This window comes from Cyanistes caeruleus, chromosome 1 (assembly GCF_971803275.1).
Source record: "Cyanistes caeruleus chromosome 1, bCyaCae1.hap1.1, whole genome shotgun sequence".
Lineage (NCBI taxonomy): Eukaryota > Metazoa > Chordata > Aves > Passeriformes > Paridae > Cyanistes > Cyanistes caeruleus.
In genome coordinates, this window is record NC_141701.1 from 92,261,866 (window position 1) to 92,289,270 (window position 27,405).

General features: G+C 41.4%; 1 protein-coding gene across 1 annotated transcript in view; it reads right to left on the reverse strand.

The window, feature by feature from the left end:
• Positions 1-3,949: 3,949 nt before the first annotated feature.
• MBOAT1 (membrane bound glycerophospholipid O-acyltransferase 1) overlaps positions 3,950-27,405 on the reverse strand; it is a 56,433-nt gene continuing 32,977 nt past the window's right edge. Inside the window, exons 5-13 of the mRNA XM_086842202.1 lie at positions 22,966-23,021; positions 20,672-20,726; positions 17,830-18,013; positions 15,992-16,184; positions 13,137-13,240; positions 10,293-10,357; positions 8,822-8,954; positions 7,526-7,677; positions 3,950-5,808 (exon numbers count right to left, since the gene is read on the reverse strand). Of these exons, the coding sequence (XP_086698328.1) occupies positions 5,676-5,808; positions 7,526-7,677; positions 8,822-8,954; positions 10,293-10,357; positions 13,137-13,240; positions 15,992-16,184; positions 17,830-18,013; positions 20,672-20,726; positions 22,966-23,021 (1,075 nt within the window). The 3' untranslated portion in view covers positions 3,950-5,675. The remainder of the gene's footprint in view (positions 5,809-7,525; positions 7,678-8,821; positions 8,955-10,292; positions 10,358-13,136; positions 13,241-15,991; positions 16,185-17,829; positions 18,014-20,671; positions 20,727-22,965; positions 23,022-27,405) is intronic.

Consider the following 27,405-nt stretch of genomic DNA (forward strand, 5'->3'; position numbering starts at 1 on the left):
GCAGCGTGTAATTCTCTCTCTCACACATGCTGTGGATCACACATGTGTTCCCAGAGTGGAGACGAGGAGGAAGTACATGGCACACCCCACCACCCCAAACTGTCCTGGGCAGCCACCCACCAGGCCAGCCAGGGGTGGCTCTGGGTGCCAGAAATGGAAGGTTGTTGTCCAAGCTGGTTCCTAAAAACACCTCCAGTGGAAACTGCACTGTCTGCTTCACACTGGAAGGTGCCATTTAAGAGTACTTGGGGAAAAAATAAAAAATACATCAGAGTAAGACAGGTAAATCGATTTGAATGTGTTCATATTATCCCTTCCAATCACTTCTTTTCAGGTTGCCCTTAGTAGTGTATAAGCCTTTTCAGATATAAAATAGCTACAAAACACCATCTTTCTCAAACACAAATTAAAAATTAAAGCAAAAAAACTAAAGCACACTAATACAGAAGCCAGCAAGGCAAGAATAAGTGTGAACAAAGAGAAAACCATTTGTCTCAGAGCAGTGACAATGTCACTATCTGAAGATGTTTCTGGTAAAGAGGAGTCCATCCCAGGACAAGGCAAGGGTTGCATAGCATGTCTGGGCTGTGGCAGCATTTCTCTTCATCCTGTCCCACAAGGACATTGGCCTTGATGTGTTACACGCTCCTTTTCAAGTACTGGCAGGCACAGCATTTACCTGTACAGCATCTGACAGGAGGATCAGGAAAGCTGCCTGTGAGCATGGCATGCTCCTGGATCAGCTGCCTGCCACTGATGCCAGGGTTTCAGAGGACAGCAGCACAGCCCCTCATCTGGGTGCACAGGGAGCCATGCTACAATACAACAGCCTCCAGGCAAGCCTGGGGTCTCACTTTCGGAGCTGTTCTATGGGTGGACAATAAATTTGGCCCCCAGGGCACTTCTCAGAACTGATACTCCCTCGTCCTGTGCACCCCTACTAAAGACCATATTTGAGTCAGGAGAATGAAACTGTACCGCAAGTTCTTAAGGCATAAAACCACCATTTCTTCAATGAACAAAGCAGCATTTCCTCCTGTAATAATAGGGTTTTCCCCCAATTTATCTAAGGTCTCCAGTTTCTCCTGTTCTCCTGCTCAGCATACCTGTGTTGCCACAGGTGTGAGACCCACCAGCTGCCTGGCAGTTTGGGCATCTGGGCTGCTGCAAAACCTTTCACCTGTGCAGTGTCCCCCACTCAGCACAGGAGGAAAATCTCTCGAGTGATCGCCCACAGAGGGCACCACTCGTAAATGTATGTGAGTGAATGCGCTGCCACTTCACTTCTCACCAGCACAAGCCCAAAACCCTTCATGCATATCATTACTGTCATCTCGGGGAAGAAAGGGAGCAGCAGGCTGATGGTGCACAAAAGGGGAGGCTTTTAAAGCTCAGACCGTGCATTCGCGCTCATGCTGAGATGTCAGGCAAGGCTTCCCATTCTGTATCGCTGTGGAACGCCTCTAGCCCCTGAGAGCTGAACTGCATCAGTTCAGTGACATAAGGAAAGAGAACCGTACCTCAAAGGAGAGCTGATATTTCCATATGCAACCATGCATGTCACTTCAGCTTGGGCAAGGATGAGGAGACACACATGTTCTTCCTCTGTCCACAGCAGGTGGACTATGGGGATTCTACCCTTAAATTAGTTAAAGACAAGTTTTTATTTACTTCTGCAGCTAGTAGATAATTTTTCTGAAGTCCTCAGTCCAGGGATAAGAAGACAAAGGGTTTAAACATGCATCACTAATGTCATTGATAGGAATTTTTCCCCTAAACTTCCTTGGGTGTTGGGATTTCAACCTGTATTTCTACGAAAGACCCTAGATCAGGTTTGCTGAGCCTCGTTTTACATGTGTAGAGAGGTAAGTGCAGCTTTATGCAAACACCTACCAAGAGAGTAAAAATCTGCAGCTTTCTCACCCACCTGCTTCATTTTAAGTGTTGAAAAAATCCCAGCTATGTGTAATGTATGCACACAAAACACAGCAGCCAAACAGGGAGAAAAAACATCTGCCCACCTTGTATCCCACTTCTGTGCTGCCTCCATTGCTTGGCAAGCTCAAAGTGGACATGCAGTAATGCACTTAGGGCCGGGGACAGATTACAGGACAGTAAAAGCATACATTGTGCTTTCAGGTCACTGAAGAAATTGCTGAGCTGTTGCTCCTTTAAATACCAGACACATAGTTAAGTTGAAATGAAGTTTTACTCATCATTCAGTTTTCTCTTCCAAGTGCATCTCAACTTTTAGTTTAGAAAAATCAAAATATGCTGAAAAGCAGCAGCTAGAATATGCCTTCAATCCAAGGGGGTAATGGTGGTGGTATCTTTTTGGTATTCTCATATTTAAAATCAACCTTTGTCCATTCAGTAAAATCTATCTAATCATTCTCATTTCTGTGTGATAGTCCTTTATTTCTTTCTTACAAACCATCAAGATTGTTGTTCTCATCAGAATCTCTCTAGATGCTTTTAAGGTTTTTGCAGCACTAAGAACCCAGAGAGGGATTAGAAACTACTAACGTGTTGGTAATCACCATCATGTATTTTAATCACTGAAGCACACTCTCAAATTACACTAGAATTAGAATTCCCAGAATTCAAGTTCCTGAAATCATCCTTTTCTAAACTGAATCTCTACTTTGGCTCTTTGAGTTACGTACTCCTGTGCAAAGTAGATGCACATTACTAGCACAAGTCTCCTCTAAAGCGTAGTGGCTGTTTGTGGTCTTTCTATAAAACAAAATATCATCCCCCTGAAAAGAAGAAAAGGAGAGGAAGGCACAATACAACAGATTGATCAAGGTAACCTCAAAGCTAACAGCCTTTCTTTTTTTTCAAAGGAATATTTTACATCTTTCTATATTCCCTCTGTGTTAGCTTTGCAGGACTGCCACATTTAGCTAGGTATGCTGCCTAGTCCATGGTAACATAGAACAGCAAAGATTTTAGGTAATTTCCTTCTTTTCCACCCAGCTTTAAGACTAATTCAACCACCAAGTTTCCCTGCAAATGCCATGTTTCAAAAAGCCAGTTTCAATTTTGGCTCATGTAACGTACCACGTTAAATCCGTATGACTGGTTCAAATCCGTACGACCGGTTCTCTTTGATTCCCAGGGTGCCTGTTTTCAGGGACAGGTTCAGGTTGAGAAGGCAGCATGACAGGACAGTAACAGTTTGCCCAGACTAATTCATCACATTACAGGAGACAAAACTACAACATAAGTCAATGGCATTACATATAAGCAAGCTTCACTTGGGGAAACACTAGAAGAGAAACCCCACTGATCATACCTGGCCTCTCTTGAACACACACAGCTCAGGAAGAACTGCAGAACAGGGCACAAGCTGTGTAGGTGGATCTCAGGGCACAGAGCAGCAGGTACAGACCCACAAGCCCCTTTGAGAACACTTGTTTTCCAAAGCAGGTGCTAAAGCCAACCTGCTGGGATCGTTTGCCTTCCACAGTCTTCCCAAAGCCCAGAGTCGATGTGAATTTTGCTGGCTCTGCCAGAGCTCACACTGATTCTTTTGTTTCTGGGAGGCAACTGCAGACTGGCTTTAGCCCACAGGATTCCAGGGCCAGCAGCACCCACCCCCAAGTCCCCATCCCTTTTTGGGGGATGTGCCCTGGTTCCCTCCCACAGGAAACAGGGATGGCACAATCAGACCTCAAGGGAACCAATAGATGCCCAATATGCAGCTAAGGCTGGTGCCACAAGGAGAACATACACATGAGGACAAAAAATCACTGGCCAAGATAAGGGCAAAGCTGCCATGAAAACAGACAGGGGTCACCTTGTCCCTGTTTCAGCAGGAGCAAGATGGAAAGCTCAGCTGCTGTGTAAAACCCAGCAGACCTGAACACCTTCCCTCACAAGTGTGATTCCACCCACCCACTCCCCCATTTTCACATTAGAATTAGTGATCAATAAAGCCAGGCGGTGACACAAAGCAAATTGTTTATTTAGATCAATCTTTTAATCCCATCTTACCCTTTAAAATAAATTAGCAAATAAACTCTTCCATGAACTATGCTCCAAATCATAATGTGGGCACAGGACAAAAAACTCCCATCAGAGGAAAAAAAACAAAATCACTTTTTTTGAACTTGTGTTGGTTTCACTGATTTGTTTCTTCTCAAAACATTAGGATTCTGCAAAATTTTAATCTGACACAATAATCAAAATGCTGTGAACAGCAGATTCTTTCCTCAATCACACATTAGTTAAATGTCGATAAAGTAATACCAATACTTTAACAAGGGAACTGCTTCTAAATCCTGATAAAAACATTCCTGGAAAACATTTAAGAAAAAAGTTTCAGTTCCTTTTGATGTGGGGTACCAGTCTATTTTACTGGGTTAAGTGGATTTAAGGAAAAAAAAAAAACAAAATAAAACAAAAAACCCTGACACAGCATTTTGCAGCAAGTTATCTCAATGCACAACGAGTGCTTAGGAATCAAGCCTCAAAATGTCCCTGTAAGTCAAGGACTTTACAAGCAAGGAAACTTGGATCAACAGTTAAGTCGTATGTCAAGATCACACAAGGACTCAGTCTTGACTCTTGTGGTGATCATATCACATCACAATATTTTGTAGAGAATGATTTATTATGACTGTGATAATTACTGTTCAGGTTTCCTATTAGTGTTATCTGCGGGAATGTAACCCCTCCATCAGATGGGATGTTTTTGAGTAGAACAGTCTGATCCACTACAAAGCTTTTTCAGATTTAACCCATAACTGCAAGTTTTAAAACACTAACCCTGTATGGCTCCTCACTCGAATTGATACCAAAAAGGAAGTGCTGCATCACTATGACTACAAAGTAAGGCTGATGTAGCAATGAGCACCAGCTGCATCATCAGAGAAGCACAGCTCTACAGACCACAGGCTCTATGTCCCTTCTTTTACTCTAGATTTGAGTTTCCCCTTCTGCCTTTTGTTGTTCATTTACTTGGCTTTAAATTTTGGCTTAGCCAGTTATCAGTGCTCCCAGACACCGATTCCCAAGGGACTTGTCTTGCCCTCATCAACAGCAGGTGTCACACTGAAGGATGTGAAGTACCTTTGCTGCCCAGCTCAGGCTGCAGTCCCTGCCCCAGGGTTTGCTGGGGAAAGCCCCGCTCCCCTTCCCCCCTGATGGGGCACAATTCAGTGCCAGCACTTTGAGCAACCTCATGCCTGTAGTCTTCTACTTGCTCCATCTCTCTCCACAACCAAGAGATGAAAAGTTTCCCCTAACAGCTGCCTACAGCACCAGGCTATCAGGCAGCTGGTCTAACTCTTTACTAGCTGCTTTCTGTCCCTCTCTCTAATCATGAGATTATTTGTTGATTAATATTTGTGTATTTCTGTAAAAGAGAAAAAAATGCCTCTCTGTGAAAAAGTTTAAATATATAAAAACACTTCATAAAAATATTTATTATAAAAATGAAATGCCCCATGAGCCTGTAAACGTTGCCTGTAGAATCTCCATTAACTGGAATAATTTGAAATACAGTCATTCAGGCTCTTCTCTGCCCTCTCCAGTACGATTTTAAGACAGCCAACAGAAATGCTACTTGTCTTGTACTTCAATCCTCCTACAACCCGTTTTTCTTCTTATTTTTTTGTTTACAATATAACAGTTTGATTTCCCAATGCTGGCAGTTTTCTTTGGAGGCATCATTTGACTTTGCTTTTAATAGAGTTCATCGTGGCCTGATTCTGAGCCCTTCTTACAGAGTGGGTTTGAGGTCTGATTGGTAACAGGAGCAACACCAGGATGCTTAGAATGTGCATGTGAAAATACACAGACCTGGGAACAAAAGAGAAAGAATATTATATTTTTGTGGGAAATAACATGACTTCTGCAACCCAAATATGCAGAATTTAGTGCTAAGGGATGAATGCAGAATGTATGAACTTGACCTAGAAAGCACAAAAATATACCCTTGAATTTCACACAGTCCTGGAATATGGTGTCTGCTGACATGGATGAAAATGCTGCTGTGGATGATAACGAAGCAAGAAAACCATCAGCAAACTCTAGAATCCAAAGTCTGACAGCTCAGATAAATCCATGTAATTCAACCCCAGACTTACTCAGCCCATCTCTCTTTCAATGTTAGAATACACAAGGCCAAGCTCTGAAGAAAAGTCGTTCATGCTTCAAAAAATTTTAAAAAGTGATAGAAAGAAAAATTTCAATCAAAGTGCTGAGATCTGAAATAAATCAAAACACTCAGCTTTAAACTGGGGAAGGTCAGGTAATGACGTTTACAGAAAGCCTGCATTTTTGATGGTAAGTGCTCAGAGATATCTGTGTTTGGTATGTTTCTAAACATCAAATATTTTTATTTCAAATAATTCAGTATACACAAGGTTGAAGAGAAATAAAAAATACTTAAACCAAATAGATGAGGTTCTTCCAGCTTGGGGAAGATGACTTTTGGGACCAGTATAAACACAGTAATGCACATTTCTGTGGTCTCATTTATGCTTCTTACCATAGTTCTTAATATCTTTCTGAGGTGCTTAAGATCACTGCTTGTGGTGTGAAGTGCTCCAAAAATTCACGCCCTAGTCCAAAAGCATAACATTTCCTTGCTTATGAGTCTCTAAGTTTAAGTGTTAACTATGTCCAAAGTTAACCAGGGCAAAAGTCACCAGGGCAAAATTATTAAGAAATGAAGCTAAGAAAGATTTGGAATAATTTTTACTCCATGGTAAGTTTTCTGTGTTGAAATCAAATGTTTCAAGAAACAGGAATAGAAAATGTCGAAATTCAACCTCCTGCAAACAGACTGCCGCTATTTTGACTGCCAGTTTTGTGTCTTTTACGTTGGAGGAGGGAATTGTCTTTCTTCTGAACCAGAAGCTGCTACTCTATATTGACAGTAAAATGAAAGAAGAGTAAAGCCATGTAGTCCCATCTCCCTTTTCTAATTATTTTCTCAATTTCTCTACTTCAATTTGGCTTCATTAGAGCACATGCAATGTGCTCTGCAACACCAGTGTTTTGTTATCTTTAAGGAATCTGGGGAAGTACTCACTTTGTAAGAAAAGAAGCATGCTTTCATGATGAAAAGCGTACTCATTTCAAGGAGCAAGGCTCTGCCAGGAGCCCTCCATATCTCCTGCTGAGTGATCACACCTCCTCTTATGTGCATTCTGCAGCTGGAAGCCTGGTTTTTGCTCAGCACCTCCTTCCTGCTGCCAACTCACATTATTCTTAACCTCTTCAGCCTTGGCTACTGCTAATGGTTGAGACCCAGCTGTTTTGAAAATGGAAACTGAGTATATGAAATGTCAGGCTAAGGACACAGAATGAGAAGAAGAACCAAAGTGCTCTGCCTTGGCACTGTTATAATCTCATTACACCACAGGAGTGCAAAAGTTACCTCTTATACTTTAGCAGGCATCTGAGCTCCTTTCAAATTTGATGAAATGCTAACTGCCTTTCAGTGTGGCTTGGGTTATTTAACAAAAGTCTGTGCCACCCTGGAGGATAAAGTCAAGGGGAGAGGACTTACTTGTAAAATTTAATGGTGGGCTCCACAGCCAGCATAACGAAGGGTGCGACAGTGTAGCACACGGCCAGCTGAGTGACCGCCCAGGTAACAACGTCGTAGGCTATCTTAAGAGGCACTGACGAGAGGAAGTAATGTCTGCAGTTGTTTCTTATCTGCAGGTCAGGGAGAAGCAAGCAGAAAATTATATAAATTCATTTCTTAGGCAAAGTCACACTGACTGACACACAGCAGTGCATGACTCTCTGCTTGTCATCAGCATTAGTATCACAGGAAGGTTTATACAGCAGCTACAAAGCGCTGGAAGCAGAAATACAGATGTGTATGGACTGGCATATTCAAGATCTCACAGTCAAGCAGTGGCAAAGAGAAATGGCCCCCCAGTTTACTCTGTCATAACCACAGGTGCAGACTCTCATTCTGTGTGTCTGGCACAATATTTTTTGTGAGGGAAGTTGTTCCTCCCTTCTGGTTTTCATTACTTCTGGTTATCAACAGTAAATAGAAGTTACTTTAAATGAACAAGTAAGTGCCATTCCCTAGAGATTTTCAGTTAGTTTCACATCTGTGAAATCCTCATAAATGAGGGGTAAAGCACATGTTCAGCGACCTGCTCTAGCGACAGTGGCTAATAATGGTCACCAGGTTAATTCTCCTTTCATATTAACCTGGTTATTTATCCATAGTCAAACTCCAAAAGACAACAGTGGTGCTTCCCAGTCCTGCACAAGTGGCTGGTTCAGTCTGAAAGATCAGCAGTGATAAATTTAACAATAGTGAGACATGAGCCCTGTTCTGTCTTGGTGACTCTACACAAAATAAGGCCCACAAACACAGAGACCATTTTACTGCATCAATTGTATCCACACAAATTGTTCAAGTTTGGGCTAATGGTCAACCCATGGCAGCTCCTTGTGCAAGACTAGGCCCAGAGTTAAACCAGCATACAGGCAACATGACCCAGCAGAAGTCTGGAATCCAACATGACCTTGAATCCCAAGATAATTTGCACGGACATAGCTGGTGGCACCCCTAACTGTACATGCTCAAGCAACATTTCCTCTGACAGCCAGGGACAGCAGTACATCACATCCAGAAATGGTGCTGGTTTTAACTGCTGGCTACTTCACAATTAGTATCAATACAGTATCAACAACAGAGTTTCAGCAAACATCAAGCCTGCAAAGGCATGAAAGAGGGCTCACAGCAGGGACAAGCTGCTTGACCATGTGAGGGTGCAGCTGACAGCTGGATAGAGCCTAGCACGGGCCTTAGAAGAGAACAATGAAAGGTACATACTGCTCTGGCTGCGAGTGTGATAAGGATTCCAGTGAGAAATGTAAAATAATATCCAGGATAGATACCATGCCACAGGGCCGACAGGATAAATGTTAAAGCTGTAGGGTACCAGGGAGCTCTGTCATAGCAGACACTGAAAAAATGAAAACAAAACAGAAGAGGTTGAACAATGGCCACTGCACTTGAAATCCTTCTGTTTCTAAGGTCTTTCTCTGTTTTCTTGGTTGTCTTGTCTTGGTTCGGTCACAGACTAGGACATGAGGCACTCTCCCTTCATTTAAATAGTGGTTTAGATGGAATGAGGAAGCATGCTTAATGCAAAATAGTTTCCAAAGAGTGCCTGTACAAATATTTCTGGTGCTCAAAGCATCTGAATCAGTAACGGAATAAGGGCAGGCAGGACTTTGCTCACCTTTACATCTCTGTCTGGAATCCTACATTACCCTTCCAAACTCTGATGACAGATCAAGAGCAAGTTGAAAGACCAAGAGATGTGACCCCACCCTTCACTCTAGTGAAGAGAGGTATTTTTAGGCACAGTTATCTGGCAGATGCTGGGAACAACAGGGAGTGCCGTAAACTATTGCAAAACAGGGGATTCCAGCTAACTTTAGCAGCAAAAAAATCTTACTCCCCAGATGCAAGGATAACAGTTCAAGTAAACAACACTCAGTCTATTTGGCTATCTGAAGTTTAAATCAAACACTGTGCTCCACAGAAATGAGTCAAGATAATGTATTTTTTACCAGGAATCATTTGAATAATGAAAAATAGTAGACATTGACTTTTAAGATGTATAGATTTACCATCATTATAGTTACAATAACTACAATAAATCTGTGCCTGCATTTCAGGCACTGTGTTGACTGTATGCTGAGCTTTAATCACACCAGAAAGTGAAATGAGTAATGAGACACTGTCCAATCTACAAAATTTGGACTTATATTAATATTTATGGTATGTGCCTTAACAGTCACAGGTTAAAATCAGGTCATCTCAGTGCTATAAGTCTTAAATATCCTAAACAAGGACTCCCTGGCAAGCATCTTAGGGTAACTCCAAACCAGACTTCACTGGGGCTTTGAAGATTTTGACCTTATTTCTTGCTAAATTTATGGATCCCAGTGACACAGCAAGAATCACCTCTGCATGGGAAACATAATATAGCAAAGCAAAACAGTAGAGGAAAGATAATGGAGGGAAACAACAAAATGCTATTGCTTTTTATTATGGAAGATTTGAATAGCTCGTTTATGACTTTGCTGCTCATATATAAAATAGGAGCATTTTACACTTGCAGCAATAAAACTTTACAGCACCAGATACCCTTGTGTTGCACCAACTAGTACAGGCACAGGAAACAAAGGAAGAACAAGAGGCTATACATTTATGAGAACCACCAGTCAGCATTTTTCCAGGCTGTGGAGAGCTTTTGGATCTCACAAGCAAGTAACTGCTTCATTACTCTTACCGTTTCAGCCAGGCAGCTGTCTGAATGTTCCAGTTCTCAATGTACATTTTAAAACTTGTTGCAGTCTAAGAAAGAAGTTCACATGGAATGTTAGCAATGAGGCCTGTAAAATATTACTTGCAATTTAAATTAGTGAGAAGGTACATGGAAAATATTAAATCTAGCAGCTAACTTTTATTAAGACTGTGCCACAATCCATCATTATACTAATATGACTTGGGAGGGACATTAGGCTGATAGCTCACTGCTAACACTTGGCACTTGCTCTAAAATTTCACTTTGTTTCATATAATTAAATACAGTGTTTGATTACTTTTCAAATAATGGGAAATCTGAGAAGCTTTCTTGTTTTCTATGCCTGGCCTTCCTTTCAGCTCATAAACAGCTTTATTTCTGGAAGAGATATCTGGACACCCATTATGCAATCTGGACTTCCCTACAGTACTACTAAAACAAAGTGTTATCAAAAAAAAATAAAAAAAAAAATAAAAAAGACATTTATTATTATTATTATTATTACTGTTTGGAGAATGAAGGGGGAAGATTGAAAAACACAGGCAAAAAAATTAGGATTAAATTTAGAAGCCAATTCTCAGCCCACTGCTAGGCTTAAGAAACCAGAGTGACTCCAGTATCCTGAGAGAACCTCACATATCTCCTCCTCTGAGCTCCCCCAGCTTTAGGGGGCTGGTGGACTCTGCTGTTCAGCATCAGTTCCCCTACTGCTGATCAACTTCACCTCCCAACTCCACCTTGGTCCCTCACCTGCTGGCAGAAACCTCCAAGGACACCCTGGCCCAGTGGGTACATGATTCAGTGACACCGCAATATTTTGCCATATCAGCCAAAGGCAAGGGCACACTGAAAAAATGCATTAGGGTAAAGGCTTCCAAGGGGAATGTGCAATTATCTTTACACTTCCACACAGAATCCTTAAAGCTAGCATTTCATCCTCTGCTTCTAAAGAGTTAAAATGATTAGCAATTCCCAGTGCAGCACTGCTACATTTTAATTGCATTACTTCACCAAGAGAAGCCAAGAAAAACACAGTTTCTCTTCCAGCTAATATTGTCGCTCTCTTTTGGCCTCCTTTTAGTTCCCCTGTTACATTACCAAGAGAGGAAGTAGTTGCTGGCTGTCAAAACAAGCACGCTGCCAAGGCTTTCAAATCCCTCACGTGCGCTTAGCCCCATCATGTTTTAAGGCCCACACAACTCCTTCCATGTGCTTATCTTTTCTACAGATCAGATAGTCACATTTAGCACTCAAGTTCTCAACTCTGAGGTAATTTTACACATGCATGTGGCTATACCTGCTGAATATATAGACTGTATCTGTAAACACTGTACAATCACACTTAAACTTCAACTCCCAGCATTGCTGCTGGCACATAAAGTGATGGTTCAAGGCTTACCCAAAGCCATGGTCTCTGTAATCTCTCTTTTTTTCATTGCACACATGATCAAATCTGACAGCACCCTATTTAATGCTCTTGGAAACAATTTCTGATCTCTGTTGCCCATGTGACCAGCTAAGGAAGTAAATTTTGAGAGGCCATCAGTTCAGTGAGTAGAAAGGAGCAAAGGCTCCTGTTTCCTTTATTTGGTTTGACTGAAGAGTACTGGCTGCCTTTTACTTTCCTCCTTCAAATGGAACTTGCCTCAGCCCACCAAAGGTAAGAATCATGTCCTGCCCCAAAACCAAATCAGATGTAGAGTCAAGATCTCAGAGTGGTATCTAAGGAGCTTCTTTCATCAGGAAGTGTAAAGCATTTCTGGGCTGTGTGTCCTGTACTCATCAAAGAGTACACTGAGGATTAACCATTGTTAAAAAGGTAAAAGAGAAAGAATGATGAAAAACAGGGGATGTACATCAAGGCTTCCAATTTTGGCATCTTCAATGAGGAATTACAGGGGCTCTTTCATTTTTGAGAAGAGCTATTACAGCACATTCACTTAGTCACAGATTGTTCAGCAATAAAGCAGTCAACTTATTTTTATCTATGATTACTTTTAAAATCACAACTAGAGAATTACAGAGGAAGGCTCCTCCTATTTCTAAAGAAGAAGCCTTTAGAAAGCAGTTGCAAGTTGCAGACACATAAATCTTTCCACATCTCACTGGCACTTACAAAATATTCTTCAGGGCAAACAAATTATATGGGCCATCTTTTGGAGACACAAACATGAATAGTTTTCAAAAGGCTAATGGATCTCAGAAGTATGCAGCAGTCACAAGGAAGGAGCGACAGATGTTTTGAGGAACACTGTGGCTCGCTGCATGGTGTTCTAGATCAGCAGCCATCTAAGCTCTGTGTGCCCCTGTCAGCTCCCACCAAGGCTGCTTGGATTGTAACTCTTATGTCTCCTACCCTTGCTTTTCTCCATGTAGCAAAGGCAGTTCAGCCCTTGCATGTGTCTGTGCCACTCGTGGCAGCCTCTTTCACTACCACTACTCCTCTCAACTGGGCTACAAAAGTGAAAGATTGTTAGAAGTAAATAAACAGAACACACCACAGATGGTGAAGAATCATAGCTGTGAACAATTTACTGACCCACTGAGCTCAGCCACAATCTACAGTAACTGACTGCTCATTTATAATATCTGATATAATTATTTATTAGCCCTCACTAAACTATTTAGAAATACAACCTGAATACTGAGCATGAGGAAGCCTGTGAGACAGATGCATTTTATCTGTCCAACAGATAAAATACAAAACCTCTTCATGCTAAAGAGGAGCAGCCTGGAAGCATAGATTTACTTTCCTTTCAGTAAAGCTTTTACCCATTAACATGCTCATTTCTGTATAATTATGCCAATGCAGCCACTCCTTTATCTCACCTCAATGTTCCAGATATTCAAATTGGACAACAGGTCCCAGCGGAAAGTGCCTCTCTCATCAACTCCACTGAATCCATAACCAGCTGCATTGTTGACTGCATCTGCTGCAATGTCAAAGCAAAACAGGTCAAAATCAGACTGCTGGAAGAGACATGTTTGCTTACAAGTCAGTATGGCACCAAACAAACATTCAAGCTAGCTCTGTAGGGTTTAGCAACCCCTCTTTCTCGGAAAAGCTCCTTTTTAGCAAAGGGGCATTACTATAAAGCTACACAAGAGTCACTTCCTCAAGAGGAATGACTAGCTACTCCTTGTACAGAAGAAATAAAATAATAAAATAACAATGAACATAAATCACTTTCACTACTCTTTGGCCCTTATTATTCATCTGAGACAGATATTGCCATAAAATGAATGAGCATTTTTCTCAAAAGGGCACCTGAATGTCACAGCATTTTCCAGAATTCAAAAAACACTTAATATCTCAAAGACATGCTTGTTATTTCTCTTAAGAGTTCCAACATGGCTATGTTAATTAAGACTGTCATTCAGAATTCTGCAGACAAAGCCTTTTGCTAATCCTGTTGCTGAGTGTCTCACTAAAGTGCCTCAAGACCTCTACAAATCCAATACTGAGTAACATCAGTTACACACTTAGCTACTTAAAGCAAGTAAAAGCTTGGATAACAGTAGGCATTACACACTGATGCACTCTTGTCAACTACCTCCCCCCTCTGAGTGCCTGGGAGTCACCTCATCACTGGGTCTCGAGACTGATTTCAATGTGCCCTTGCTAGAAATACCTACTTGGAGTACTAAGAAAGCAGAAGGGAGAATTCATTATTGTCTCTTGCTCACTAGTTGCAGCCAACACTGAGGATCATTGGAAGAAAAAGGGAAGTGCAAATACAGGTAAGCCTTTTCCTTCTAGGTCATTTACAAAATACAAGCCTGGTTATTCTTTAAAAAGGTCAGCATTTCTTCCCCAAGAGTGAAAACTTCTTTTACTTTGCAAATGCTGTGAGTACAGGCACAAGCTCATGGAGAAGCCCTAGTGCACAAAACTAGGGAGGGAACCTAATTATAAGCAACAAGATTAACAATAAATAAATAAATAAATGAACAAGCAACCTTCTCTAATCTGAAACTTTCTGTTTTGTTTTCCACTTTCCTTAATGAGATAGATTTTGCTGATGGAAAGAAATCTCTCTATGTTTTTCATTTTCTCCCTGTTTAAAAAACCCTCAAACAATAAACACGAACCCTGCCTGAAGTTGGTCCACTGGTTCCTGACCAATCTCAGAGACTGGAGCTGCACATAATCATCCCCCCAGAGCAGTGGACTCCTGGATTTGCTCCTCCTTGCTCCAATGGTAGAGGGACCAAATAATGAGTGTTTCCTTGCCAAAACCAAGAAACCAGCAATCATGGGATGAGCAATAATTATACAGCAGACTCCTTGGCCTTTTGCTTCCCATGCTGCTGTCTGCAGAGCAAGGTGTGAAGCACAGAAAGATCTCAACTGTGCACCCTCCAGCTGCTCACAAAACCCGAATCTCCACGAGCTCCACAGAGGTGTGCCTGCTCCCTGCAGGCTTGAACAGCTCCAGCTGTGTATGGCTTTCACAGCTCCTTGGATGGAGGCACTCGGGGACTCAAAGGGGTTTCACTGACAGCTCAGAGTTAGGTTTGCAGTCGTGCACTCAGCACAAATAAAGCGAGAAGCAGGATTTTCTTTCCATGGATCTGGAGGAATCCGGCAACGCAGCTCCCACACAATAGCGTGCCTGTCCTGTGCTGAGGACAGGAAGCATTTATTGCCCATTCCAGCAGGCGCTTTTGTAATGCCCTGGGCCATGCCACCAGGAGCAGAACTGGGGAAGGATAAAAAAGGGATAAAGTGCCTGCTGTTCTGCTGCCTGGATTTGGGATGTGTATAGAGGAGGCCTCACCCTCCACTATGCAAGGCATACTTTTCTGAGAACTGCCTCATTTTTAAGACATTTCTAAAGCCTCTGCAGCTTGATCTTGTCACAAATGCAAATTCAGTTTATCTCTTTAATAATAGACTTCCAGTTAACTATAATGCCAGAAAAAAAAAAGGGAGGCAACAATTTAACATTGGATTCCACAAAAGTAAGTTTGTGAGCAAGCCATTCTTTATCTCAAAGCCTTTCCAATCCCACACATGCCAGTCCTGGCTGCCTTCCCTGAATCTGACAGATTTATTCCCAGCAGTTTAATCACAGCCTCGCAATCAATCTCCTTGGCTATTTCCATCCTATCTCAGTGACGCCCCGCTCAGCTTCAAGGTACATGCATTGCTTGCTGGATTTCCAGGATGTCCCCTACACACACAATGTCTTGCAATACCAGCAAAAAAATCTGGGATATTTTCAGCCTGACCTAAAGGACTTGGCTCCTCACACATAGATGGTGAAACATGACTTGCAGAAGAAGAAGGTAAAATTCAAAATTATTATTTTGACCACCAGTCTAGCTGGCTCCTAAAAAGCTTGCTTCCCTCTTTAGTGAACCCTCTATCTTCTCTTCTCCCTTTTTCTTACAGAGATTTCAGTCCTTCCCAACACTTCCTTTGCTCCCCATGGCTCTCCAGTCTCTCCTCTGGATTGCTTAAAGCCAAGCTGTATACAGGACCCCACAGTGCTTTAGAGGCAAGGCCCAGAACCAAGCCCCCAACAAGCACTGGGTCCACTGCATAAAGGAACACATCTCCCACATGAAATAGAGGTCTAGGGACAATTTAATTTCCCCCCATCCCAGGTTTCAGACCTCCTCCCCCGTTTAGGAACTTATTTGCTACACACAAAGGTATATAATGTAGCCAGACTTACCCAACGTCCATGCAAAATAATACTTTGGTTTTGCTGCCTGTGTTACAACATACAGGTAACCAAGTCTTGACAAGAAGGGAGTTTTATCAAGAAATTCGTTATCAATAATATATGCCATAGGAAAGTTCTTGGTAAGCGTCAAGAATAAAATGAGAGATACTAGTGTGATACACAGCTTGTACATCACTGCTCCCTAAAAAGCACAAACAATGAAAAACATTCATTAGAAACATTTGCTTAAGGGGAATAAAAAGGCAGTGCTCATGACATACAAAAACAATGGGCTTCAAGAGCCATTAAAGTTGGTAGCAACCAAGTTGATACTAATTAATTTAGAAGAGGTGACCAAGAAAAGGCCAGAGTCACAGCTAGTTTAAATTTGTTTACTGAGTCTAGTTTAATTTGGTTTACTGAACTACCTATGGCTAGGTAGAACACTGACAAGTCAAAATCAGTGATGAACTTCATGACAGACTCCACATCAGCGTGCAGACATTCTAAAATGGGAAAGGAAGCAAATAAACCAAGCCCTACAGTGGAAAGCAGAAGTCTTCTCTAAATGCACTGTCCTCTCCTGGAACTAAAGTCTGGGTCCTCCTGGAAGCCAAAAGCACTGATGTTCAGTGCAAGAGTAGGTCTTACTACCCAGCTACCACCCAGAAGTGTTGCTAAAAATGACTTGTCCAAAAAGCATCGTGTTGTTACAGCATGCTTGTACCCACGATACAGGGTATGTGCTCTGCCCCAGTGTTTTCTATTCCAGCTCCCTAGCTTCCTACACACCATTATTGACAATCATGGCAGTAGTTCAAAGATTGCTTGCAAATACACACCATGAGCAAACATTTCTTGATCCAGTTGTAATTAAAAAGTAATCTGACACTTGGATACCATGTGAAAATTGACTCGTGCTCTCAAAAGGCTAATAAAAATGCAATAGACTATTGAAACAACCATGTATTTTTTGACCCTTTTGATTTTTGATCTCTTTTTATGTGTTCTCCAAATTCTGGAATAAAGTAATGTGAAATTGTTTTTTATGCAGATTTTAATGCTTTCTCCTGATGTGCATTCTCCACAATATAGGCATTATTCTGACCTCAGTCAGACTAATGCAAATCAGACGTAACAACACTAGAGACAGTAGAAAGATAACTGTGTGCAACAGGAATCATTATACAAAATAATGTGCTCAGCTTCAGAGGACACATTCTGCACACATTCACAAAGCTACACGTTCAATGTCACCTTAAGATAAGAGATATAAATCTGGACCTCATGCTACACTGTCCTGCTTTACAAAAAGGCTATTTTATAAGAAGGCTTTAAGTAATATTAGAAAAATATAAAACAAAATTAGTGTTTAAACTATGTGAAAAAATTACTTCCTGAGTCATCTTAAAGTGTGTGAGATACTCTTGCAAATCACCTGGACAGGCTACAGTTTCTGACTAGCCCTGATTCATGTACTTCTAACATCTCCTGCACTATGGAGGAGATTTGACTATTTTGGTTTTTTCTGACATTTCCTCTTCTGTCTGGAGCTGAACTGCATCTTGTCATTGTCAGAACCTGCAGCCCATTCCCACTGCTGCACAAAGAACACCCATTAACAATGAACCCATTCTGCATGCCAAACCCATTTGGCAAATTCACTAGCCCCTTCACCCCGACCTTGTGATAAAAACAACAGCCACTCACGGAAAAAACTCACTGTAACCTTTACTGGCAAGATAACTCAAAACTGGTTTTTCTTCTTAGCTTTTAATTATGAGAATCAAGTACAAAGCTGTACTTTCCTAACCCCTACAATCAATCTTTGTCATTTTAAAACTTACAGTTGGAGAAGGATCAGGAAGTCTGTCATAACCCTTCTGCTTCCAGTTCACTTCTAACAGTTTCATGTGCACATGCCTCCCTTCAATGAAGGCGATATAATCCTTGTAATTGCTGCAAGGCCCTGCTATGATGCTCATAAAATTGAGGAGATAACTTAAATACTCCAGTAAAGAAGGTCTTGACCTGTGAAAAGTCAGCCACACACAACAGAACAGACCAAAAAAAAAACCAAAAACAAAACACAGTAAAACACAGCAAAGGCTTTCACCATTTTTTTTTGTTGCACTGTCTACCCCAGTCCTCACCTCTCTCCTACCCCTTTCCCCTCAGCTGAAAGCTCTCTAGATCTGTTCTGGGAAGATGAAACACAGCCTGTTATATTCTGATGATGTCTGGTAGATGGCAGTCAGAGCAAAGGTAACATGGAAATGCTTAAACTACAGGTGAACTAATGCTAATGATTTGAAAAGCCGTAATCTTGAGAACTTTTTAGCTAAAAACAGTAATAAATTTGTCCATTTTGGGCAGGTCAGTGGTACCAGGAATGAGAAGCTGGTAATTGGTTTCGGATGTCTGTCCAGGATGTCAGGGACCATACTGCCTTGTTATACAAACCACAGGGCAAGGAGTCTAAAACTAGGGCTCTAAGTCCTGGGAGGAGCTCTCACTCACCCTTCAGTCAAGCCTTTCAAAAAATGGGAAGTGTCACATGAGACATACAGGAAGAGAATGAAAAAGCACTCCTTCCTACTGTTCACACAAAGGAAGCAATTCCCTGTATAGCATCATGAACACGAAAAGGAACTAAGGGAGGGAAAATGAATTGAAAGATGGCTGAAGATGAAAGTCAAAGAAAGAGTCTCATATTATTTTTTTTCCATTTTGCAAGTGCATATCCCACCAGTTCCTTCTGGGGTTGTACATTTGATGTAAAATGAAGAAATCCACTGTCCTTGCTACAAATCAGTAGGATGGAAAAAGAAAGATGCAAAGGCCTCTCAGCAGTAGTGTAATTTATAAATTGTGAGGCTCGCGGTTTTTATGTGGCAAAAAAAGCCAACATCCAAACTGTGCCCTGTGTTCTGTACTGCATTAGAGTGAGTGCTCTCCACAAATGTCCTAATTGTCACCATTCAAGTAAACATGGAGCCCTTCAATGAGAACACAAACTTGGGCACAGTGCTTGAGGCCTCTTCTGCCCAAGACACGTATGGACACGCATAACCAAAACACACTTAAAATTCTTTAAGACTAAAACAAATTTCTAGCAGAAAAACTAAGCGACAGTTAAACGTTTTCTGTTGCCTACTTCTATTCTGAAGTGGAATTAGTTTGAATAAACAGTTAGATTAACAAGGATTTTCTGCATTCACCCTACTGATTATTGTAGATGTTACTGCCTGAATGGTATGTTCTCTGGTGAAAGCATTTCACAGAAAGATGCAGCAAACAATTTGGAGTAAGGGTCATCTTTCTGTCCTGCAAAATCTGGTCCACGGTGCAGGCTTCCTAGCTCTACAGTAAGATTAAAAATAAAGTCATTAGTTTCAACTTGGATTCTGCACATGGTTGGGTGGGGAGACATGAGCAGTGCACGAAGGAATGTACAGAGGATGAGTGAGAAACAAAAACAGACCAAGAACAGGAGGGAAGACAAAAGGCTGTATTACCAAAGGGGATTTAAAACTCTTCAGTTATGACTTGTCTGCCACTGACACTTAAGCTATTGGCATCTTCTTTTCTATTATGAACTCATCTACTGTACAAGGAAAAAAACCCAAGCCTGTTTGGTGAGAATTTGACTAGAATTAAGGGCCAAGTGCAGTTAAAAATCATGCTGTGAGCTTTAAAAACACTGTGGGGTCACAGCAAAGTTATACAAGGCTACCTACAAGATTTTCTCAAGAAATGACTCCCTTACTTTCTGAAGCTCATAGGCAGATTTTCTGATGGCTGAATCTTCTACCTTGAAAATGAAGGAAATAATTTCCTTGGACTTAAACAAACATATAATGGTGAAAAGTAGTGATGGTTCTAAGAGTAATTCTGGAACACTAATTCTGCATAAAAAAAAAAAAGCAAAAAAAAAAAACACAAAAAAACCTAACAAATTCATCTCCATGTTGCATTTGTATTGAGAGGCAAACTAGGAAAAAAAAAGGGAGCTCAAGGAAGTGCTCTCTCCATATGAAAAATGAGAACATGAAGAACTAGGAGTATTAACATTATGGAGGGAGACCAAAAGAAATAAAGTCCAGCATTCAGAAATTGTGGAGAACAAAAGCAACATTTGAAGTGTCAGACTCAAATCAAAATGGATTTCTACTATGCAGGGAATTGTTGACAGGTGAGGAGTATTTACTTGGAAAAATAACATGGCAGATCAGATGAAGATAACAGCCAACAAGTCTGTAAGTATAGTCTTAGTCTGAATTTAAAAGAGTTAATTCAGCAAAGACTTCTTCTCTTACATGTGGAGTACTTATTTAAGTCAATGAGATATTGCCAAGTACTTCAGTGCTTTACTGACCAGTACAGGGTGATAAAGGCAGAAGTCCTGTACTGAAGAAATAAAGAATATAAGGGAGAAGGTATGTTTGTGTAAAGAGGGCAATGACAGCAGTATTACAAAAACAAAACTGCTCAAGCAAATAGAAGCAGCATGTAGGATTTTTGGCATCTCATGGACTGGAAAGCAGCAGGAAACATTTTCACTGCTGTGCCACTATGCTGTTCCTGACATTGCAATGAAAAAAAAAAACCAAAAAACCCCAAAAAAACCAACACTCAACTTCTTTGGAAAAAATTAGACACACATCACTAAGAGAATAACATCCTTACTTTACAGCAAGCCGATTTTGCTCAGCAGTGAGTTCCTCAGCTTGTCGCCCTATTCCTGGAAAGAAAAATCACATTAGATCTTTCCAAAATACAAACAGTAAAAGATATTCCCAAAACATTATGCTTACACCCCACAAGTAAATTTCTAAAGCCATAATTTCAACATCTCTTTGTCACAGGTGGTTTTAATATATCTCAACGCCTAACTTCTATGTCAAGTTCTACTCTACCTCTTTACCCAGTTCCTTACCTCATTCCCCCTTTCTCACCCTGGCTACACTGTCAGGAAGAGCAGCCATAGCATTCCCACACACACAATGGAAGTGGCAATGCCACCAACTGTTGGCGACCCCCAACAGCCTCTACAAACTGTCCTGGGCTGGAAAAACCTCTGTTGCCAGAAGCTGCTAGCTCATTTAAGCACAAGCTTCCCGCTGGCTCTTTGGTGAGAAATGGAGCATTTCACAGCAGGAGGAGTGGGCAGGGGAAGGGAAACAGGCGCTCAGGGAACAGAAGCTCCACTGGTGTGAACAAGCAGCCCAGCTGCCTGCTGCTGGAGCAAGCCTAAACACACACATCAGTAATAATCTGGAATTGTACAAGGTCCAGACTGGAAGGGTAACCTCCTGTTGAGTGCACAAGACCTTTGGGGCCAGAGGTAGCGCACAGACTCAATGTCCCAGGGAAACGATGGAAAAATCTTGTGTCACAGCCAGTGGTAAACACATGCTGCTTATAGCATATGCCTCAAAACCTTCACCCTAAAGCTTTAGCTGCACATACTGCAGGGAATCCCAGTGGCTTCAGCAGGACTACACGGGATGAGTCACAGCACTCCATGTGGAGCATGTGTAGAGCCTCAAAAGATCAGGGGCTTGGCTCCAATTGACATTACTGTTCTAAACACACTGGCCTTAATTACCAATACACTCACAGGACCCACATCCTAAAACGATTGCTGATAAGCTGCTCATTTCCATTCCCTCTCCACTGTTTCAGTTTGTAAATACTGGGAGGACCTGTATTTCAGAGAAACAATTAGCACTTAATTACTTAAAGGACTGGGTATTTTGTTCATCTGTTTCTATTTACAGACAGCTGTGTTAAATTTTTACAAATAGAAATTTGTCGCGTTAAATTTTTACAAATAGAAATTTGCCACTGATGCTTGAGCTGCAAGCTGCCCTCATTTGATCAACTGCTCCATATATGGATGTTTGCAATGTAATGAGCCTTTTCCACCATCATTAATCTGTAGGATTTCTGGTCTGTTTAAAACGCTCCTGCCTCTGCTGTTGTCTTTTTGTTTTCTGTCTGTTCATTTACCTTCGACATCCTGGGTGTGCTCCTCAGCTGCACGCTGCTTTGGAATTGCAGCAATACCTGAGCTGACCCAACTCACAGAAGCAGAGAAGCCTCAGCAACAGGAATGCCAACAGCATGGTCAATTAGCCAAGCTTCCAGCTGTACCTATTACAGCCAGCTAAAAGCTGGCATTAGATTCTCTTGTGCAAACCTGGCTTGCAAACAATGCCAAACCACCGTGTGACCATCACCTAAATCCATGCTCACAACAGCTCTGTAGCAAGGCACTTATTCAGTCACCCACAGCTTGTGAGGCAGTGGGCCTCAGACCATCAGAAATTCACACTGCAACATCAGTAGGCTAGAGCAATAGTGCTGCTAATGACAACTGACATTTTTAGCCTTTGCACTGCACTGGACACAGGCGTTTTACTGGGAAATAATAGTGCTCTTTGTCACAGCACAGCACAAGACTGAAGACAATGTTATTTTGCTTGCAACTGTGTTTCTCTCTGCACTGGGGAAAAGCTACTGAATTCTACCTCTCACAGCTCATGGAGTATATTACCACTGAATACATCACTGCTGGCATATTTTTTTGCTAAATTAACATTAATGACTGAACCTATGTATCAAACACAGCTCTTGACTTCTGAGAATCAGTAGCAGCTTCAGCGAATTTAATGGAGATGCACTGTAGCGTCTAGACAGGAGATACTGGTATGAAATACTGGTAGCTAAAATCCAAATTTGCCCCAAGGAAGTAGAATACCCAAAGGAGAAAAAAATTATCTCTGATATTGCAAAGACAGTTTTGATCCTACAAACTGATCAAAACTTTAAGTTTCTCATTTTCCTCCACAAAGCGTTTTTCTCCTTCGTTTGGAACAACTCACTGAACTACATTCATTCACACCATAAATCAGCCACAGAATGCACTGGAATAAAAAGGCTGTCTTCAGGACATGGGAAGGGATTCCTTTTCTTACCATCATGTAGCTGGCATGCAAGTGTTGTGATCTTCTGTGTAATTATCATCAGCGGACTACAACAAAGTCAGAAACAACAGTTACATGTCTTGTAATACAAATTATTCCCAACTTTCTCACTGAATGCCTTTATGCCTTTAAAAGGCATAGCTGTATTAGCAACAAGTGGAAAACATCCAATTAAAGCTGAAGGAGGAGCTCAGGCATAAGACAATTGGGTTCAAAACAACCCCACAGTAACTTGCACTGGAATTTTTAATTGCTAAGTGCACACAAAGCCTTATTTTATGTCTCCCTATCGTGCAGCAGTGCAAATTGTAGTTCAGAAGAAATCACACCATCAGGACATACCAGCTTGTGCAGCCCACTGGGCTTCCTTTCAGGCAAAGACCAAATTGAAGCCCCATACAATACAACAGTAGAATACAGCAGGGCTGCTGTAACCCAGCTCTGGCTCTTCTTACTGTTACACTCCTATTGTCTGTCTCCTCAGTGCCCTAAAAAAATGTTGACTCTGCAGATACAGATGCTTATTTCCCCACATGAATAGCTCTATCAATTAGGACTGTGTGCAAATACCAGAAGAGCTGTCAGCACAGCAGTTTCCCACTTGCTTCTTGGCCACGCATCTGTGTTGTGAACAGCCTGTACAAGATACACCATTCAGCTGGGAGTGTATGGGCATCTGGGATCTGGAGCCCCTGGAAACAGGAGCTGGTTGTACCTGAGCCAGGCTTGCAGCCACCCAGCAGCTTTGGTGCCAGCTAAGCATGCAGCATAGGAATAGCCACTGTTCCCAGCAGGGTCACTCGTATTTCCCATATCCAGAGCTTCCTGGCACCGAAGGCAAATGTGAGCTGATGCAACTAAGGAATGGGGGAAAAAGACTAAACTCAGCTCCGTGGCATCAAGAGCTGGTTCCCACAAGGATAAAGGGCACAGACAAGAGCATTTAGAGGAAGATAAAAGGAAAGATGGGAGGAAAACCATGGGGACAGCTGACCACTTCCTCCATCAGCTGTGGTGCCCTAAACACAAAACCTATTGCTGAACATCTGCAAACTGGAAGGACCCATGGCAGGCAAAAAGCAAGGGATGAGCACCTGCTCACACTGCTTCTCCCTATCTCTCTGCCACTGGGGACACTGGCACAGGGTGCCCAGATGTCTCACAACCACAGTAGCCATGAGATGGGAAGGAGTGATGAGGATACACCACTATTTTAAAAGCCTTAGTTGTGATGACTGTGTGTAAAACCAGTTCCAGAAAAGAGATCTGTCTTCACTGAGGATTAATACAATGGATTGTTTCTCCATTTGAGAATAAATTAACAACATTAACCAGATGGGAGTTTCTGACTGAACATAAATGATGTCTTCTACTTGGAAATGAAAACTCGAGTTTGTACACATTTATTTAACTATTTACACAGTTTGACCAGTATATGGAACTTTTTTTAAGAGTCATAGATGATTAAACCAAACATTACAGCTGTTCATTTTAACTATTGTAATATATTTTCTGAACACAATTAAAGAAAAAGGTTGAGGTTGTTTTTTTTTTTTTTAGCTCAAGCACTGTGACTGTCCCACAGATTTCTCAAGTAAAGAAAAAAAAAGTGTAACTTAAATCCAGTGATGTCTCTGTCTAAAATAATGATCAATACTTATGTTCTACAGAGATTTTCAAGAGATTCTGGATCATCCTTAACTAAATTGACCCACTGGTTACAATCAAATGTAAACCCAATGGTGAAGATAAACTGTTTACAACCTGATTATCCCACTAATATAAATCAAACAGATTCTCAAGATAATTCATAGGCTGAGCATGGTAAACACACAAATACTGGCAAAAGACATTCTTTCATTCTGAGTGGTCTTTTTTTTTAACACTTAATAAGGCTGATCTTTTTCAAGAGTCCACAAGTAATTCTGTGTGGGTAATTTGCATTTTCTACCCAAAACCAGAACACGCAATATCAGTCAATTACTCAATCAGCAACTGTTTTTGTCATTTCAGAAGTCCCTACTTGAAATATCAATAAAAAAAAGTTTGCACAAAAAATTCAGAATAGGCTTAAATACACACAGAATTTGAATATAATTGTACAGCAGCTCTTCTGGGGTTACCTAGACCACTGGTAGTAGATAAGGAATGGACAAATTCAACAATGACTTTTCACCTTCCAGCAATATTGTCATATAGTCATTCTAAACTTTATTCCAATTAATCTTTCAAGAAAAGTGATTTATAAGCTGTTTTTACCATTATCTTCAACATCCTGTTTCTCAAAGTAGATTTTCCCAAACAAAATTTAGCTTTGCTTTCAAAGATACATAAATCCTAATCCTTTAAGCATATGAAAAGGCAGATTTTTTTAATCCTTAGGAGACACAGAGGCTGTCACTGAACCAAACCGTTTTACTGCAATAAACACAAATTTTTATTTTGACAGTGTCTGACCTTTCTAGCTTTATGGGGGAACATTAACACTTGTTTCAAATTGCTTCAATTTGTTGCATATGTTTCTTATGGCAAGCACTTCACGCCAATATTGAAGTGGGTAACTTTAAACCTCAGGCTCTGAGCCAAAACCGTATGACTTCAAGTGTCTAAATTTAGACACTTGTCTTAGACAAGGCCCCCATGGTAAACCAGAGAGAACCAAAATGCAAACAATCCAAGGGCAGCGGGAGTAAAGCCTGCACTGAAGTCATGCCACATATAAACACAGAGGAGAGAGGTTCTCCTCATCTATATTAGGAATTCATTGCCTCATTGGTGACACATTGTAAGACAACAGAGCAAGTCAGCCTTTCCTGCACTTTAATCAGAGAAGATGGAGAGTCTGTCTCCCTCAAATCCCATCTCCAGAGGAGACAAGGCACAGCAAAGTGACGTGTCTGACAAGGCAAGTGGGAAGGAGAGACACAAAGTTCATTAGATACCTCCTGTTCTCCCTCCTGACATCATCATATTACATGTCATACATATTTTCCACGGTGGCTGGAAAGTGGCCCAGCAGAAAAGGACCTGGGGGATGCTGGTCAACAGTGGCTGAAGAGCCAGCAGTGCCCAGATGGCCAAAAGGCCAGTGGCATCCTGGTCTACATCAGTAAAAGTGTGGGCAGCAGGAGCAGGGCAGCGATTGTCCCCCTGTACTCAGCACTGGTGAGGCCACACCTCGAGTGCTGTGTTCAGTTCAATTCAGAGAACATTGAGAGGCTGCAACATGTCCAAAGAAGAGCAATGGAGCTGGGGAAGGGTCTGAAGCACAAGTCCAGTGATAAGTGAATGAGGGAGCTAGGATCATTTAGTCTGGAGAAAAGAGGCTCAGGGGAGACATTATCACTCTCTACAACTGCCTGAGGGTGTAGGCAGGTGGGAGTCGTTGTCTCCTCTTGAGCTGCACCAGAGGAGATTTAGGTTAGACATCCAAGGAGATTTTTCACAGAAAGAGTGATTAGACGCTGGAATGGTCTTCTCAGGGAGGTGGTGGAGTCACTGTCCCTGGAGGTGTTTAAGGAAGGACTAGTTGTGGCACTCAGTGATCGGTCATAAGATGGACTTGATGACCTCAACCTAAATGATTCTGTGATCTCTTCTCTACCCTACTCAGGAAGGTGGAAACCTTGCTTTCACAAGATAAGTGTTGAGTATCAGTCAACACTTCACACAAAGGGCAAGCAATGTTTCAGGTGAACAAGGAACATCTTCCTCCCTCCTCTCCTCCTGCCCACCATTTTTCACTGACTTGACCTCAACGGGACCATGTCTTTGCTGCAGGAAAAGGCAGAGAACAATAAACAATGGCATTACTGGAACTCTCTCTTAAAGGTGGGGAGGGAAGAATCATAAATTCCTAAACATGTGAGTTTTGATTATTAAAACTTTGAAATACCAGAGTATTGAATTGCCATTTCTATTCAGCCTTTCAGGCAAGCTCTAACTTTAAACAGCAATAAAACATTAAGTAAGTTAATACATTAAATAGAGCACCATATCGTACATAGTCAACTGTTTCCAACATGATACCCCTTTAAACCTTAAACTCTACTGGAAAAAGCCAATAGTGCTAAAAATAAGAAGGGAAGTTAACAAAACTATAAAACTCACAATCCCTTTTCTTACTTCCAGATTTTGTGATGCACAGGTTTTTGGAGGGGAAAAATTAAGTTGAATTTAAGAAGAAAATCTACCTACTACACTTGTACTTACAAATGAAGCACGAAGATTTGTCCCTAGGAAGGAAGAATTTGAAATAAACCAGATTTAGAAGCCTAAACAACTTGCAATCCATCACATTTGAACACTACCGATTGCTGTGTACCCACATGCTGAGTGGTGATTCCACACCCTCTCCACTTGTCCTGTTAAGCACTACAGTTACAAACTACCACAGAAACACAGAATCTGATTTATGTGTGGTGTGATTTC